The sequence below is a fragment of the Lycium barbarum genome, chromosome 12, assembly GCF_019175385.1.
Source record: "Lycium barbarum isolate Lr01 chromosome 12, ASM1917538v2, whole genome shotgun sequence".
Taxonomy (NCBI): domain Eukaryota; kingdom Viridiplantae; phylum Streptophyta; class Magnoliopsida; order Solanales; family Solanaceae; genus Lycium; species Lycium barbarum.
In genome coordinates this window covers 80375028-80394757 of record NC_083348.1, presented here as the reverse complement: position 1 = coordinate 80394757, position 19730 = coordinate 80375028, and the positions used below count along the sequence as shown (strand labels likewise).

At 35.2% G+C, this 19730-nt stretch overlaps 1 protein-coding gene across 2 annotated transcripts; it reads right to left on the bottom strand.

The window, feature by feature from the left end:
• Nucleotides 1–254: 254 nt before the first annotated feature.
• On the bottom strand, nt 255–7643 carry LOC132623335 (dihydroorotase, mitochondrial). Of its 2 annotated transcripts, XM_060338078.1 has the most exons (9): nt 7252–7643; nt 6976–7050; nt 6040–6185; nt 5744–5925; nt 4329–4465; nt 3019–3184; nt 2791–2907; nt 969–1129; nt 255–646 (listed from the first exon to the last, which is right to left on the bottom strand). In XM_060338078.1, the coding sequence occupies exons 2-9, from the start codon at nt 7042–7044 to the stop codon at nt 452–454; spliced, it is 1173 nt and encodes a 390-aa protein (XP_060194061.1). In that variant the 5' UTR covers nt 7045–7050; nt 7252–7643; the 3' UTR covers nt 255–451. The 2 variants fall into 2 exon arrangements, with proteins under 2 accessions (XP_060194061.1, XP_060194063.1); XM_060338080.1 differs by lacking the exon at nt 6976–7050 and having other exon boundaries at nt 7252–7640.
• Nucleotides 7644–19730: the final 12087 nt, after the last annotated feature.

Below are 19730 nucleotides of genomic sequence, written 5' to 3'. Positions count from 1 at the left end.
AAATGACATTCTATCATCTTGTCCTCTACGTAGAGAGGGTTGTGTGGCCTAAGGAGAAGCCGCTATTGGAAGAAATGAAAAGGTCATAATAAGCAGAGGACAGAAAAAGGCATAATCAGTAAACCCCTCAAGATCAGATGACCAAATTTAGAATACAGCTCTTTGGGTATACTTCACCTGATCTTAATTTAAATTCGAACCATAGGCCGATATATCGAACAACAAAGGAGTTAAAGCTTTAAATACTAGTCACATCCAGAAAGCTTTCTTATCATTTCATAAAAAAAATTGGCTGAAACGATATTATCGAATTGACTTTATGGTTATGATAATATCTAATCAACAGGAAAGGAAAGATGAATACCCCTAAAGCCTACATTTTTGTTGAATCACAACGTTACAGTACAAGAAAGAGTGAAAAATGAGAATGCAAATCTCATTTTTTTTTCTCTCAGAGAGGAGAGGGCAACCAGTCGAGCATTTCACCAGCAAACATGGGAACAATATCTCCTGATGCATAAGAGAATGATCCGGGTACCTTCCATGGCGTCTTGCTCAACTTAATCTTTGAATTGTTCCTAGGAAGCCCATAGAAGTCTGGTCCATTGAAGCTAGTAAATGCTTCGAGCTTATCAAGTGCATTTTCCTAAAATGCAGACAACCAAATTTTTGTCATTGACATATCACAGTAGTTAGTAGTTACTATTAAGAACCCATGAGAAGTAGTTAGAGACATTACAACATGAAACAATTCAACACACGACAATATGAGAAAATTTGTTATAGTGGCTGCAAGATAAATATGGTCTCGAGTAAAGAAGAAAACTTTAAGACATGGTTAGGAACATGTATTCATCCATCTCCTATATCAATTGAAACTTAGGTAACAGGATAAAGAAGACAACATCAAACTTCAAACAAGAAGTATAACACACGTAAGAAACACTGTAGACATCTATCGCAATTACCTTCTCAAACACCTTTGCATATACTGACAAGGCTACAGGAGCATTGTAAATACCAGCACATCCACAAGAACATTCTTTCCTTCGTCTATCATGAGGAGCACTGTCAGTACCAAGAAAAAATCTTTTACTTCCACTTGTTACAGCTGACACAAGAGCCTGCCCTGTAATATCCAAAGTAAACTTGCTTAGATTATAATATATACCAGTGAACCAGAGAAAAGAGGAAAGTAGCAGGAAAAATGGGACAAGACCAAACCAATAGATTGTAACTATGTGAGTAACGAATCTATTAGTAATAAAGATGAGTTTTTTCCCATTAATTACTTTTTTCATTTCAAAAATATTTATGCAAGTGATTGAAGTACCTTTTCCAAGTCACATTGACCATTACCCTACAAGGCAAATTCTTAAAAATATGGAAGCACCTTGCTTCAATAAGGACATTCAGCCCAAATGTTCATTTCTTTTTTTAGCACATTCACAGCGGCAAATGCATCAAATATTCAACAAGTTCATGTCTAGGAAAACGAAAAGCAATGGATAGGGTTAGCAAACCAAACAGAGCCTGATCAAGTAGTGATTGACACATATTATCATCAATAAGACTAACACCTTCGTAACTCTTACAAAGAGGAAAAACAAAATTTCAGGTAAAAGAAGAAAATTCCAAAAATTATTATGCTCAAAGGAGGGTCAATTACAGGCAAATATAGCTTTTACCTAACTTTCAAAATTTCAAGGTAGATGGCTCAATAGCCGTTTAATCCAATTTTTCTTAGTTATGGTCACAGTATATCTTAGATAATATTTGATTTGAAAAAGTATAAGCAAGGGTTCCACACCATTGCCAGGTGTAGTTAAAGAAGTCCTACCGCATCAGTAGAGTGTTTGTAAGTCCTACCTTTTATTCTTTTTAGACACTTGAATGTTCGTGGAGGCAAAGTAAAAGAGATTTACAGAACCTCTACTTTTAAAATGGAACAATATTAACCAGGAGTAGACGTAGAGGATTTGTGCATAGCCGATCCAAACTATTTGGACATGAGGCATAGTCAATTGATATAAGTTGCACGCTAGATCCTTTTAAGCTTTTAACTAAGAAGGTGTGCATCTGTTGAACTACATCCTTACCTGAGAAAAGCTGGAAAAAACATATGAACAATCCATCAAGGTGCTTAAGCCAAAAATGGCAGAGCCACAAGCTCAAAAATAACCTTGGAGGAAATTCTACAATAAATTATAACCTTCTAAAAAAAATATTCTCATACATTTACCTACCTTCTAAAAAGACACTATATTCTCAACACTATGGGTTGGTCGGAATGAAAAAGGATTCACTCTTATATTCTCATACATTTACCTACCTTCTCAAAAAGAAGAAGCTATATTCTCATACATTATGGCTGGTTGGAGTGAAAAAGGACTCACTCGAAGGAAAGCAAACGAGGAGGAAAGAATTAACCTTGTTTGGGAAAAAGCAAAAGTGTAGGATACACAACTCAATTTTTCAGGACTGTCTAAAATTGGGAAATTAGGAAATCAACCTCTTTCACTTCAGTTGGAGACCAACCAAACAAGTGAAGGTTAATGGTAAGAACTTTATGCAGGAGAAGAAAATGAACAAGTTCCCCTACCCTCCATTGAACCAAACAAGGTCACATGACGTCGTAGTCACTACAGGTGCTTACCAAAAGAGAATCCTAGTTGGTTTTCCAAAATGTAAAAGTAATGTTACTTCATGATTGTTCTTGAAACTGAAATACAAACACCAAACAAGAGAAGAAGAATCTGAGCACCAATATGAAAGGATAAAGGATATTACTGTGGATCTCTCTTTTGAGCACTGGAAGGCAGAAATTATGCGGTTGCAAGCCCCCTTGGAAGAGAGAATTCCTGTTCAAAACAAGATGCTGTGGGGTGACAGTCGCTGCAACAGATCCTTTAGAAAAACGATAGCAAGATTAGCATTTGAAAAAGGAAGGTCAATAGGGTTCTTTCAACTGACAAGAAGAGTAAAGTTCCAAGACGAGGATCAAGTCGAAAAGATTACCTTCAGTGCAAGATTCAACAAACTTTACAGCATCCTTGGTGGTAACATGTTCCATCACGACCTTCAATCGTGGAAATTTCTGAACCAAAGGTCTTAGAACTGTTTCAATAAAAACCTTTTCTCGATCAAACATGTCAACCTCGGGATTTGTAACCTCTCCATGAACCTGCAGTCAACTATAATACATAAAATCCTATGAAATAAAGTCATTTCAAGGAAAATGACAAAAACACAAACTTTGGCAGAATATTTTGGGGGAGAAAAAGAGACGGTTAAGGTTGAGTCGTGACAGTTAAATGGTGAATCTATTTTACAATGACCCAAGAGATAAATTGAACAAGAAAAGCAGCTAGCATAGGCATGAAATAATAAGAGAAGGTTCAAGGAACAGGGGACAACATTTCTATTTGAAATCAAAACCAACAATAATCCTGAAAACCCAGAGCACTAGAATATGTTGATAAGAGACTTGATGAGATCAAGTCTAGCTGTCTCCAGTAGCCATAAGCTTACTGCTCTGTTATGAAATGCCAGTCCCAACTAAAATGGATGAAATAACATCCGTCATTCTAAAACTCAATGATACCAGTATTACCATAAGAATTAAAAGGATAATGAATCTGTAATAACGCCTTAAATAGGGTGAAAAGTAATCAACACCTTAAGATAGCAGCAATCAATGATGTCTTACTTCCTTTTAAGTTTTAACTGACGAATGCAAAGACAAAACCATGCACTGTGAAAAGTTCAATTCACATGGCAAAGTTTGTACATGTTAGTGAGCTTGCTGCAGAATTGGCAGTAAAGGGCGAGAACATGCTTTGTGCACCCCTATAGCAGGTGATGTCATTCTTTTGCAGCTTCATTTACTACTCGGGAGACTCTTTCACTGAGTGCAATTTTCTTCTCTTAAAATATATATTATCTTTTTGTCCCACTTGTGTTTAAAATTTTGAACGTATCATTACTGAGTGTCCTGCTCTTGAGAGTATCAAAGCTTTTGTATTTTCTGTTAAGAGGCAAAGTGCTTTATTGAGAGGTTACTGAAACTTCTTTCCTAAGTGTTTTCCCAACATAAACTCTCGACAAGATAACCTCTCAAGAAGAAGACTAACTTTCAAAATATGCATAAGCCACCGCTAAAACCTAGACTTAGCACTGACATAAAGAGACAAGTTTGAATTTGTGGCTTTCTACAATGATAAATGGCAACTTTTTTTTTTGGTAAGGTTCGAAAATATATTAGAGTTTATGCAACATTCTAGTGAAACAAGAAGAATCACTTAGTGCCAAGTTTAGCATCAACTTACCAGCAGAGGCATATTATGCTCAACCATTTCCTGTAGAACTGGTAAACACTTCCCAAAGAGATCAGTCACTCCATCTTGAGAATTTGTCGTGGCACCAGCAGGGTACAACTTCACCCCAAATACGACCTGGCTCTCTCCTGTGCTAGTCTCATTTTAGTAGAAACAATGGACAAAAAATAGATAAAATAAAAAAAGAAAAAAGGATGATACTAAAATGCTTTCATGGAAAGAAAAATATGAACATGGGCTATTCACATTGGAAAAAAACTGCACCCAGATGACAATAAACAATCACTTCAACTTACTCCTAAATGCTACAAATATTGACATGTTTAGATTTTCTCACAAGTGATTGGAGCCGGACTTTGTAAAGGAGAAGAGACCGGAATACTGACTTCAAAATGTCAAGGATTATGATCTGACACGAATGTAGACATAATAAGAAGACCAAAAAACACAAAGGTTGGCTGATAGCCAAGAATCTAGCCTTCAATTTTAATGTCTCTAGAAGAAATTAGGAATCACACTTTCCTGAAACCTAGGTCCAATTTTACAAACATCTAGAAAGCCAAACCACCCAAGTAGGATCCTAGAAGCAAAGAAACAGGCAAAAATTGGTTTCTGATTAAATTTGAAGAGAACTATCAGGTCTTATGATCGAACTTTGAACTACATTTCCTTGACCCTCTAGTTCCAATTATACAACCCTCTGAAAAATATACAAAACCACCTAAGTAGGATGCTAGAAGCATGGCTGCAGTGAATAATAGTTTTTTGACTAACCATAGATATAAATTGTCACAATAGCAAAAATAAAATGTCAGCTTTAAAATGACATTTAATAAAGAATTACAATACAACAACAACAACCCAGTGAAATCCCACCACGTGGGGTCTGGGGAGGGTAGAGTGTACGCAGACCTTACTCCTACCAAGGTAGGACGGCTGTTTCCGAAAGACCCTCGGCTCAATAAAAAAACATAAAAAGAGGTCAGATAATGCTAAGAGATTCAAAGCGATATGGAAATGAAGTAACGCAAGCGACACAGATAACATAGAATAATCAAAGCACAGGAAATAACAGATAATAGCATAAATCAGAGCACAGGAAATTATACTACGATAATGCGACTACTAATAAAGAATTACAATGTCCCGTAAAAATCAGCTCTACTTAAAAGTTTCACCTAATTGGCTTTCTACAGGTGCCTTTTCTATCATGATCTTATTGATGCTTATATAACCGTTTTCACTCACTGAAATTTACTTTTTGTTCCCTAAAATACATGCCTGCACTATGATAGAAGAATGTCATATACGCACCAGCTGGTTTAAGCAGTCATAGTATAGAAGAATAACATCTAGTATTATTTTAAATGAGAGATATTTCCATATCAGAAGTATATTGGACTTACTTGCTAGTTTGATTTCCAGAGGACTGGTTGTATCTGTCAAATAAAGTGTCATAAGAGGATTGAAATCACTATCGGCAGGCAAAGATTTCAATATTTCTTCCCGGTATGCTACAGCAGCAGCGGTGGTAGTGATAGGAGGCTTCAAATTTGGCATGACTATTGCCCTCCCAAAATGCTGTGCACTTTATCAAATAATGCAACAAGAACAAGTCAAAATCAAGAGAGAAAGTCGGAAAAGAAGTAAAAAAAATATTATTGGAGTCCCACACCATCAGCTTAAGTATTTAACTAGAAACCTGTGAGGGACAACTGCGTTAAGAACGTCACCATCACGAAGATGAAGATGCCAATCATCAGGTCGTGTGATAGAGAGCTCCATCTTGGCACTGTAGGCTTTAAACGAGCTTTTCCGTCCAAATCTAACAACTGGTATATGTGAAATCTGGATAACAATAATATGATTTGATTAAAAAGGTGCGATTTTTAAGCCAAATTTAGAATATCTTGATAGAGTACCCAAAAGACCAGAAAATCAAAGGTATTGATTCCCTTATGGAGCTGATTGGTTCATAAAGTCTTATGCACTACTCTGGGCCAATGAACCAGAAAATCAAAGGTATCGATTCCCTTATGTAGCACATTTGGTTCATCAGTGCAAGGGAAGCATTTGAAGTAGGGCCTAAACATGTTTTCCATAAAATAATCTAGCACTTGTGTGTCAAATACCTTGTAAAGTTTTATAAAGTAATCGTTAAATGCATCTCTACCTCCTCGAGGTAGGGGTAAGGTTTGCGTACACTCTACCCTTCCCATCCCAGACCCAACTTGTAGGATTACACCGGGTATATTGTTGTTGTTGTTGTAATCATTAAATGAAATATCTACTTAGAAGTGGAAAAAGTGCATCAGAACCACATATAATAGAATAGAGGACGAAATTAGCTACATTGTTTAAGCAAAAAAGGCAAATTACATGGGTTGCCAACATTCAACAGCTTAACATGTACTAGGAAAATGGTACCTTCTCACATATCCTAATAGTTCACACTTAATAATCTGACCTCTTTAAAAGGAAACAACATAAATACAGCATTCTAGAGTCAAGTGAAAAGCCAAAACTGGACATGAAGAGAGTTTATAATAAGAAGTATAAAGGCATAGTCTTCGGATTAACATAATAAAAACAAATATGAAACTACAAACTCATTTGTAAGAATGTTAATATTACATACTTTGGAGGGGAAGAATAAGGTCCTCATCACTCTACAATCTGAGACAGCTGCTCCTTTAGAAGCCAGCATTTTTAACTGTTTGATTTTCGGAAAAAAAAAAAAAGAAGAAGAAAATTTATGGAAGATTATAGTAATATTTTGATACAAGAAATTATTTGTATACAAAGGGTAATTTGATGTGACAATGGAAACTGAAAAAACAAGAAAATGAACAGATCAGCAAACACAATCAGTCAGATTCCTTAGACTATTAAACCAAGAAGCAAGGAAAAATACCGTTCAAGTGGATGCACCAGGTTTTTTCCCAAAGACCAAAGTGTCTTTCTTCACTTGCTATATTTTAACAACCTTTTGAATACACACATACGAGATTACCGGCGGCAGTGAGTGTACTTGTGTTTTGAGAATAAACTACAGCACGTGGGGTTAATCTGTTTTTTTTTTTCCACTTCTTTTTCTTTTTTCCTGTGAATAACTACAGCATAGAGGAAGCTTTGATAATTATTGCTGGTTTTTATTTTACTAACAAATTTATTATTTATTTTAGAATAAATTACGCTAAACAACTAGGGTTGGTCATAGTTTGAGCAAAATCCGAATTCGATTTTTTTTTTATTTGAATTTTTAGTTTGGGTTTTTTGTTTACGGATTGGGTTTTTGATTTAGCTTTTTAAAAGTTTGGATTGGATTTAAGTTTTGGGACTTAGGATTTTTTGATATTCGGAATTTTTATACTTTATATTTATCTAAATCGATTAGACATGAGCCCCTATACTTAATACTAAGTCCAGTACCCTATTAAATTAGTCAATATACCTATTAGGCTAAAGAATAGTGCAAATTGAGATGCATTCACTAAATCACTGTGACCGATTATTCATTGTCATTTGAGGTGTGACACCCGGTTCTTGAGGAAGTATATTAATTGATGTTTACATTGCATTGAGTTTATAAAGTTTAGACATGAGTCCCATATACTAAAGATTTCCCTTCTTTATAACAAGTGTGGTTAAATTTAGGATTTGACATCTTTTTTGCTTATAACAATCAAATATTTTTTTTAAATGACAAATACTATTATAGGTGTATAATAATCATTTGTTGTAGTAATAAAAAAAATTCAGAACCAATGATGTTGTTAAAGAGAGGTTTAACTGTACCAAATATAAGGGGACTATTTTGAATATTTTCTCACTTTCAAGAGCTTTCTAGCGATAGTTATAAAATAAATATGTGAACTTGAGTGACTCTATTGGAATAAATTAACAATCATAAGTAACTTTGCTAGATAATTTCAATAAGTTGAGTGACCATATTATGCCTAAAAATAAGAAAGAAATGGAACGTACCTTAGCAAATTGTGAAAACAGAGGACAATTCAACAAACAGGTTATTGGAACAGTACATGTTAGTAGCAGTAGTTAGTTTAGTTTGTGTTTATCTTCAGCATGTGTTCAATAACAGATGTACAACTTTCCATAGCTTCTTCCGAAAAATATATAGACTCAAATCAAAGCAATAGAGAAGAAGCAGCTCCAAAGACAGACACAGAAAAGGCAAAACTTTGAATCAAAGAGCAATAGAGAAGCTTCAAATATGACACAAGATGCAAACAACAAGAAGAAATCAGTACCAAAGCAGATGGATCAGCTCTTTCATCCATGCCTTCCCATTCCAGTTTGTTAAATTTGCGTATATTGACTCAATATTATTGAGTTTATGGGGGTGTGTCTGCTATGGCACAAATGTGGAAAATGTAATATTCCTAGTGGGCAAATTTAGCTGAACATGAGTGCAGTGTTTGGTGATTATAGGAAGAATGGGAATAATGGTACCTATATATAATCTTCTGATTCTTAATAGAATGAACGATTGCTTTGCTTATGAGTTTCTGAAGAAAGTTGAACAATCCCTAAAGGAATAAAAAAAGGAAGTACTTCATCAAAAAATAACAATTAAAAAGAAGTATTTCTCCTTTTAATCATTGAACATACATGTATAGAACACCAAACTTTGGTTTGTTCAACCGAGGAATCAAATTTTAACTCTACAGGACCAGTGGCAGGCAGAGCTAGGAATTTTGTCAAGGCTGTTCGAATTCATATAATCTATATATTAAAGGTGTTCAATATGTAATATATGTCTGTAATACATTATAATTGATATGTCTACACGATATAATTTTCGGCGAAGGGTGTTCGGTTGAACACCCTTGCCTGGCTGTGGCTCCGCCACTGTACAGGACTTTATGTTTTTCTTATCTTTCTTCTAAGTTATACATAATATAGTACCATTACTGAAACACAATTACTAGATCAATGCTATGTTGGAAATCTTATGGAAAATACTTGATCACGAACCTTGTCGGAAGATACTTGATCCCGAACTTTGCAAGAAATTCTCTAAAGCTTGAGACATGTCAATTAAAACATTGTCCTTAAGGATATTTCACCCGGTGTGGGTATATCCCCAAGATTCAACAAACTCTTCTATTATAAAACTAAGAGCCAGAATCTAACAAAGATTCCAAACAATAGAAAACCAAGCACTAAAAATGAAATTGTATCTCTTAATTTTTCCATATTTCAGAGTCAAAACACTTGAGAATTTATAGTCAAAGGAATAGCAAAAATCTGAACATTTGAAGACTTAAAACGCATCAAAAATAAAAGCCATTGAAGGTCTATTCAATATCCCTTTGTCAAAATACTAACATATGGCAACAACAAACATTTCTCATAATAAAAGCTAAGCTATTAAGGCTAATTAAGAGCCTGTTTGGATGGGCTTATGCTTATAAGCTGCAAACAGCTTATAAGCTAAAAAAAATAAGTTGGGGTAGTCTAACTTATTGCTTTTGGTTTATAAGCTGTTTTCAGCTTATAAGCTGCTTTAGATAAGCCAAGTCAAATGGGCTCAATTATTTTTTTGAGCTTATTTTAAGCACAAAATGACTTTAAGCTAGCCAGTCAAACACTCAAAAAAGCTGAAAACAGCTTATAAGCCAATCCAAACGGGCTCTAAATGTAGTTAGAAACGTTTTGAACAGTAACTATTTGACTAACGTTAAAACAAAATAAATATTAAGAAAATAAAGAATATGTTATTTTTGAGCTATTAAATAGAAAATATTATTTTTCTAACAATCCCCCATACATCTCAAAAATAATAAAGTAAGAAATTTGCTGAGTTTTCACATATGAATATAATGCGTCGAATCTGGTGTCCCGTAGACTATGAACCAGACCTAGATAAAACAAGATTAAACTTACAAAACAATTGGTGAAGTTTAGAACTTCTATGAACTAAGAATTCTTTTATAATTTTAGGGTTATTCTATCACATTATACTAGCACAATCTTTGTTGTTATCGCTGTTTTGCCCTAAGAGGCCATGCGCGTGTCTTCGTATTCATGAGTGCTCAAGAAATCCGTCACAATTTCAGAGAAGCGGCATCACTCCACACTCATATAGTTTCAATCATCGAATGTATTTTGCAGAGCAATACACCACTTATAAAGGATATGAATTGGATTAAGAGTTTAACTCAACTTTACTTTGCCTTGTAGTATTGCACTATATTCACACACTATAGGAAGAGATATAATTTAAAGTGCACTTTTGATCAACTAATGATTTGTTATTATCCATATGAACCTAATTCATGGGATCTCCAATCACATAGGTTGGGTTACCATCATTGTTAATCTTCTCAAATGACAAAAGTCTCATTCCCCTCGATATTTCTTTTAGTCTTGTGAATCGGCCAAATTCACCTCAGACATCACATAATTCATGGAAATAATTTCATCTCACAACAACGCTGTTTTATCACTTTATGTCTCAAACGGATATGTTTTATTGCCTTTGAAAAATTTATTTATTCACTACAGCTATCGCTACTCGGCAACTATAATATATAGACACGTTGGTTTTATCTCAACTTCAATACTCAATAGGAAGTATCTTAGCCTCATTATTAGCCAACTCCAAGCCATAAACTCATATTTCATTATGGTCTACTTGGCTGATTTTCATATTATTACACCCCCACAAAGGATAAATACATAATCACTGATGGATTTTAAGATCCACTTATCATCATTGTACCCTATCTAGTACAACAAATAATTAATTCATCATAACACTTTATCATCAGCTGTTTCTCTCCAAAATAATACACCAATAGAAGAAATAACACCAAAATATATTTTAGAATCATTATCAACAATATAAGTATAATATCTTCATCAAAATATTTTTCTATCCTTGTACTTTTCCTTCTTCATAAATTCTCATTTTCAACATCATTTCGAACAATAAGACCACGTAAAATATTAGTATCACTTTTTAAAAAAAAATCTCTCAACATAAATTTAGTCAGAGAGTGTAACCCCCACATTTTCAAAAATTTAAGATAGGGGAATAATATTTTCATAACTCATAAGAAATATTACTAATTTCTCATAAGACATTTATTTAAAAATATAACAAGCTAATAATATAACCTCACCCAAATAATTATGTATAGTTACCCACATTATGTCATCATCAACAAATAATTTGGGAAAGTAATTGTTATCAAGAGTTGGATAAGAAATAAATAAATAAAAAATAGTAAGCGCACACAAATACACCATCATTTTAATACTCACTGTTCACAAAATATTATTTTTGTTTGATGCAACTTCATCCTTCTCAAATAAAATCTTCACTCCAATGCTAATGCCAATATTTTTCTAAAAATGAGTTTAAGAAGAACTATTTCTTTACAAGAATTTGAGTAATTCTTGCATCACAACATATATAAATGTTCTTCTTCTTCAACTTAGGTGCAGAGCACAAAATTAAATTTGTTAGCACAAATATGCTTAGTAGAATAGCACCAAAGTCTAACATTCAATCTCTCACATTAGCCATAAGATTCACTTGAGAAATGACCACAACAATTATATCATTCGCTAGCCAAATTTAATTTTACTTAGCGGGATTATCACTTCTCTGAATCTTCTCTATATTTTGAGAGAATTAATGACTTTATTTGCTACACACAAAATAATAATCATGCCGTAACTGATTAATCATTCTACCACTTCAAAGGATGAAAAATCACATACAGTGATACGCAGATCCACACACTAAAACTTGTTTAGAATTGAATACAACTTAAATTCATTAATAAAAAAATTAACATAGTTTAGAGACTTAATCTCCAAATAAAAGTCTTGAATTTGTACGAATAGAAACCAACTATACTTCAAGTATTCAACATTTGTTGACCCAAATGACCAAGATAAAAGCATGATTAATTTCAGAGTTTAAAGTAATTAAGTACATTATACAATATAAAAATTGTCACCACAAAATCTCGAATTTGTAGAACATCATAGTAAACTCACTTATAATTTTACTATCCAAACTTAAAAGTCTCGAATAAAAGTATAAATTAATAATATCAAAATCACTACTACTTTCCTTTTAGATAGTTATACATATATTCTCCATCATAATATAATTCAGAAACATACCTAGAACTTATACAAATTGCACTAAGTTATTCTCTTTCTATTTTTAGTAAGAATTGATAGAGTGAAAAATATCCTTAAGATTGTTGGAAATCTTACGGAAAATACTTGATGACGAACCTTGTCGGAAGATACTTGATCACGAACTTTGCAGAAAATTCTCTAAAGCTTGAGGCATGTCAATTAAGACACTGTCCTTAAGGATATTTTACCCGATGTGGGTATATCCCCTAGGATTCAACAAACTCTTTTATTATAAAACTAGGAGCCAGAATCTAACAAAGATTTCAAACAATAGAAAACCCAGCACTAAAAATGAAATTGTACCTCTTAGTTTTTCCATATTTCAGAGTGAAAACACTTGAGAAATTTATAGTCAAAGGAATAGCAAAAATCTGAACATTTGAGACTTAAAATGTATAAAAAATAAAAGCCATTGAAGGTCTATTCAATATAGCCATTGAAGGTCTATTCAATATGATCATATGCCTTTGTCAAAATACTAACATATGGCAACAGTAAACATTTCTCATAATAAAAGCTAAGCTATTAAGGCTAATTAAATGTAGTCAGAAACGTTTTGAACAGTAACTATTTGACTGACATTGAAACAAAATAACTATTAAGAAAATAAAGAATATATTATTTTTGAGATATTAAATAGAAAATATTATTTTCTAACATGCTAAAGCTCTATTTTGAAAATACACAAGTATTCTTTAATTCTTTGAAACAACAACCTAGCAATTGTTGGCCTTGGCCAGTATACTCAACCAAACCACGGTAAACTGAATAAGTTGTACTTGAAAAACCTATTTTATTTGCTAATTGATGGAGCTTTCTTCTTTAATTTTTGTTCTTAAATTTTGTGTATGCATTATGTGTGTGTGCCCGAAATACTTAGCATCCACAAAACCTGTGAATTACTAAAGCACTTGCTTTGTCCTATCTAGGTCATGGGAATTCACTTCCAAGAGGAAATAATTATGGACATCCTCAGGAGGTTACCTGTGCAGTCTCTTCTTCGAGTCAAATGCGTTTCAAATTGGAAGACATTAATCTCTGAGCCATACTTTGTGATAAAACATCTCAATTATAACGACCCGTTTGGTCGTGCATTTTGACCATTTTACCCCTGTTGACCAATTTCCGAGACTAGGAGCGAGTCTAGTGAAAACTGAAGGATTTAGAATCCTTAAGTGTAAGTATCTGACCAATAGTTGACTTTTGAGTAAATGGACTTTTTCTGATTTTCGTCGACTCCGTGAGGTGTGGAGGGTAGATCATAACTTGATGGGGTGAATGGTTCGGTTCTCGAGGCGTTTGGTTGTGTGTTTGAGTACTTGTTTTATTCCGTTTGGAGGTTGACTTGGTATAGACTTCCGTTGGAAAATCCGAGGCTACGGGTGAGTTCGTAGCATATTTTTATGTGTGTGTGCATATCTAGTTGTGTACGGGGGGGCCTCGGATTAATGTCGGGATTTTGGGACAGACTTGGCGAAAACCAGAAAGTTCTGGTGTCTGGTGTCTCACCATGGCGAGCCCAGTAGCGCCACAGTAGGCCCGCCACGACGGAGCCTTGCTCGCTGTGGCTAGTGACTGCCATTTAATGAAGTTTCGCCATGGCGGACGATGTTACCGCCAGGGCGGGACCGCCACTGCGGTCCTTTCGACCGCCATGGCAAGGTAGCAAGGTCATATTTCTTGTTTAAATCCCTAACTTCGAACCATTGACTCTATACACCAAAAACCTAACCCTAAGAGCATTTGGGGACGATTTACAGAGATAACTTAGTGGAATCACTTTTGGAGGTAAATTTCCTTTCTATCATCTTGTGTTTCCTTCCTAGCAAGCTTTCATGGATAGTTTCTTGTATGGAATTTGGGGAAGATAGGTTATGAATCCTAAGTTGATCATAAATCTTTATTTGGCTAATTGAGTTGATTCATTTCTGATTTCTTCTACTTAACTAAAGGATTATTAGCTTCTAGGCTTGAATCTTTTTTTGAGTTCTTAAATCACATCCTAGAAATAAAGGTTCCCACTAGTTTTGGGGGTTTTGGTTGATTTTTAAATTTGAGGTACCATTTGCGATTAGAACTTCATGTGATTAAGAATATTGACTAATGAGACTTTGGGCAAGGTAACTTCACCCTAAATTTCCCGTTTTGCCCTCGTGACTCGTTACGAGTATTTTGAGTATTTTGATTAACCTTTCCCGAATTGATTCCTCGTTCGATTAGTTGGTTATCGTGGTCATTTACTTACTTGCGATGTTATGTACTAGACTACCATCATTCTGAGGTGCTTCGGAAACAAAAGGCTCGTGTGGAGTAGTTCGTGGCTTATGTTCTGCATTCAAAGTAGGTTACGGTTTACCCGAGTTAGACTTTGATTAGCGAAACATATATATTGGGTAAAATTGAAGGTAGAAAGCATGATTAGGTCTTCGGACATGATGTCTAGTTGAATATTACTTAGATTGGTATGACTTCTGAGTATGTGGGCTTGTCGCCGTTATTTGCGCATTGTGGTGGTATATTTGTATTCGTACTGTGGTGATTTGGGATGGTATTCTAGTAGGTTGGTTGACTGTGGCTTGTTGCCCTGTTATCGTGATTAGGCTTGTTGCCTTAATTGTTGTGTTGTGATACGCTCATTTCTCTCTCATCGTGTCATTTATCATCGGAGAAAGAAAGGATAATGAGATTAGGCCTGAATCGTGTTGTATAATTATGATAATACACGGTTCAAATCTTGACTATGATTTACGGTTGATAGTGATATCATGCATGGCATGCATTCTCATTTCACATGTTTATTGATATCGAATTATGACTGGTACTGATGATGATAAAAGAGAAAATGGAGCACTTTGGGACACAAGACTTAGTTGTGAGGCATAATTGCTATATTTGGAAGTAAAGGGTCTCATAGACTCTTTATGTTGATTGAGATGGTTTGTATGATTCATTCCATGGTTGAACTGATTTATCAAAGTCCTGATTTGGCTTACGGCATTGTGACTTGCACTTTCATTGGCATTTAATTTCATTAATTTATCATGCTTACTTTTGAGTTAATGTTTCATCTTGGGTTCTAGACTTGAATCATATTTTGAATACTCATCTTACATACAATACATGTACAAAAGGCACATTTGACAGGGTTGAAGATGCGGCCTATTTGTGAACTCGTGATTCGAGGTTTGTTCCGGAGCGAGTGGACTCTTGATCCGAGGTATCTTCCGAAGCGAGGGGTACATGGACTTTGCGGGTCCCCCATGGGTCATGACTATTGTGCGAACAATGCCTTTAGCATGCATGTATAGGTTTAAGGTATTTGGCCATTGCATTGCATTATACATGATTGCATTTTATTCTGTATCATCATATGGCTCTTTATGTCTGATTTGATATGGCCTGTTCGTATCATTGTGGTGGCATAGATCGGATTATGGACTGGATCATATGCGGAGTAGTGACTCTGCCTAGGTTTAGAACTTGGATTTGTGATTATCGATTGAGAATATTGACACTCGATAGACTTATGGTTTAGAAGCTTCATCTTAGGTTGTGATTCGGTTTTGGGATATTCTGTGACCTTGGTTTGGGTATTATGTGCCTATCTGCTTATCTTGTTGATTTTATGCTTATGTGCGTGAACTAATCTTAGTCGGCCTATGATGCTTACTCAATACGTGTTGTTTGTACTGATACTACTTTTGTTGTACTCTTCTTTTGAGTGCAGAGTCTGTTACTAGATCCAGTGAGTCTACGTGACAACGATTCTAGGATGAACTTTGGGCTAGATCTGCACTCAGAGACTCTTCTTGTATTTAACTGTCTGCTTTGTATTCTTGAGACAGTATTGACGCTTGACATTTGTACTTCCTAACAGACTTGTATCTATGTAATAGCGGCTCTTGTACTAGTCCAGACCAGATTTTGGGGTTATTATTACTTCCGCGCTTATTATTCATAAGTTTTGAATCTGTTGGCTAAATCATTGTTTATTTTCGCATAATTCTAAAATGACTAAAACGAGTTGTGAATGGTTCGCCTACCCGGGGACAGTGTAGGTGCAATCACGATTCACGATTTGGGTCGTGACATCAATCATAATCAAAATTTCCAAAAACTTCTTATTTACCAACAACACCGATATGATTTCCTTTTATTGTTCTTCTTTATCGTCGGTTCAATTGGTTGAAAATGTACAGAAACTTGATTGCCCTTCAAACTTTAAACCAGGGCATTGCAGAATCTTTTCTTGTCCTTTAAACTTTAAACCACGGCATTGCAGAATCTTTTCTTGTTTCGATGGTTTGTCTCTTATCGGGCTTCATAGTTATTACTATAACCGCTGCATCCTTTTGCTATGGAACCCCTCCACAAGAGAATCAATAGTACTTTCTCATCAAGAATTTCCATTGGATGAAGCTTGCGGATTGGCATATGACTCAACTAGTGATGACTATAAGATCCTTAAGATTGACGTGAGTCCAACTGATCATTGCATAGTACCTAGTGAACTTGCGCTGGGAAGTGGATCCTGGAAAAAAATTGATAAACATCCTAGTGGCATTCGCAATATGTTGGGTGGTAGGAGCTCTTGGCAGCACGAAATTATTGTATGGTTTCATTTAGTATTTCAAAAGAGGTGTACAGAGAGATATCGTTGCCTGAGCGAATGCGCTCCACATCGACATACACCAATTTTAACGCTTCAGTATTGGAAGGAATGCTTTGTGTTTATTCTACTTCTATTCCTCAGAAGGAGGGCACTTTAAATTATGGGTGATGAAAGACTATGTTGTCGAGCAATCTTGGACTGAATTGTTTACCATATGAGATATCGGGGTTTTTTCAACCAGACCAAAATATAAATTTGCGGATGGTGAAGTGCCACTCCACTGCACATATTTTGAAAGTTTTCACACTGTATTTAGGACATCCAAAGGACCATTTCGATTATGGCTTCAATGTCATACCCTTGAAGGATCCGTTTTTACAGAAAGTTTAGTCTCTCCAAATTTACGTACTTAGTGTTTGCTTATATATGATCAAGCAGAGGCGGAGCCAGAATTTGAGGTTTAGGGGTTCGACATTTTAAGATAGGACAACGACCTCAAGCTAATGTATAACAATCGTCAAACTAACGAACAAGTACCTGTATTTAATATAACTAGAGAACTTGTCCGCGCTTCGTGCGGTCATAAAAATAAATCATTACAATAAAATACTTAAATCTTCTTTTAAAAAAAATCCAATTTAGATAAAAGAACAAACTCATGTATATAAGTAAAAAAGATATTGTCACGACCCGGCTAGGGCCATGACGGGTACCCGGGGCTAACCACCGAGCACCACTCGTTCTATTACTCATTCTGCGTACAGTCGTATTTCTTATGCTCATAATCGTAGGAAAACCATTGTCATTTGAAACATAATTACCTGTGTGTACATATATGTTTTGGGCACGATGGGGTCCTGTCCCATCCATATGTCTAGTACTCTAGTAGAGGCTCGTAGATACGTATGTATGGTCTCACGATTTCCCATTGTATAAATATGTATTATTTATTCTAAATGAGATTTCAAAGACATGTGAGGTAGGAGACGGAAGTTGTTAAGGAAAGCAAGGTATAGGTTGTGTGTCGGGCAAGATTTACGAGTATCGAATTAATGATGGCTTAATGATGTTTTGGAGAAGAGTTATAATGTCCCTTAGATTGTTAACGAGGTGTTAAACAAGTGTCAAGAAGGTTCCATAAGGATTGGAGATCAAACAAACGACGGAGATCATTTCAGGGAAATGGGGTTATACGACCGACTTATACGGTCCGTATAAGGGTCCGTATAACACTCAGCAGAGATGATGTTTTATTGGTGGTGAACCACGACCACTTATACGGGCCGTGCAATGTTATACGGACCGTATAAGTGTCCGTGGAAGTCCCGACGGGCTGAGTTAAGTTCAATTATATAAATGTGATCCTACTTCACTAATTTCATTTCCCACACTTCCTCATCTCTCTCAAGGCTTCTAGAGGGTTCCACACACTTCTTCCATAAGAACTCAAGAGAAATTAGTGATCAACTTCGTCAAACCAAGTGAATCAAGTATAAGAAGCTCATTAAAGTCTATCCAAGACAAGAAATTCAAGTGAAGGTGAAACTAGGGTTTTGCTCAAGTGAAGTGTTTCCACCCAAGGTCCATTCCAATACTATCTAAGGTAAGTTTTATGGTATTTCCATGTTGTTTAAGGTATTGAGACATTGAGAGACTTTGATTGTAGAAGAATATAGAAAATGGGTCTTGAATGTGAGAATAGTGATGTTTGTGAGTAGTAGCTTGGGTTGAGTCATGATTCTTGATATGCTATGATTATAATCATGTTATAAATGACATTTAGGACATGGGATAGGTATTATATGTGAGAAAACGTACTAGTGTACTATGACCATGATTATGGATGAATTGAAGTGAAATTGGGAAATGTGGGTAATGTAGGTGTATGAAGATTGTTGCTTATGATGTTGTGAATCTAATTATAGATGTTTGGGAGTTGAGATGTAATATGTAGAGAGTTGTATAAATAAAGGAAATGCTTCCCAATTTTCTCTAGCTTTAGTAAGCACGTTCTTATAATCGATTAGCTAATGTTAATATGAACTTTCTTGAAGATAGAAACGTGAGCATCGAAGGAGAACGATCAAACGATAGAATAGCTAAACGAAAGAGGTATGTAAGGCTAACCCTTCTTTCAATAAGGCATGGTTCTTTGGCTATATATCTATTCTTTCATGAGCCTATGATGTCCTCCAAATGATTCTATTAAACTCCATATACGATGAATGATCCTCTAAGGATAGATGTAATGAACGACGATAGTAATGATGCTTATGAGCTTTTATGTATATATGTCTATGTATGACTATTATGGAACCCCGAGCTTATATGGCCGGGTAGAATATATATTTATGTAACGCGCGCGCACCTCTACAGTTGGGTACGGATAACCCTGAGCCTTGGTAGGGCTAGGTATGCATATTCACCGAGCCTAGCCATGGTCGGGTACGTGAAACACCGAACCTTCATGGTCGGGTATGCTATGTATATGATATGAATATGAATACGAATATGTTATGAATATGAAAATGTAAATGAATATGAGTATGAATAGGACTATGACATGCTCTCCTTAGAGGCTCGTAGACATGTGT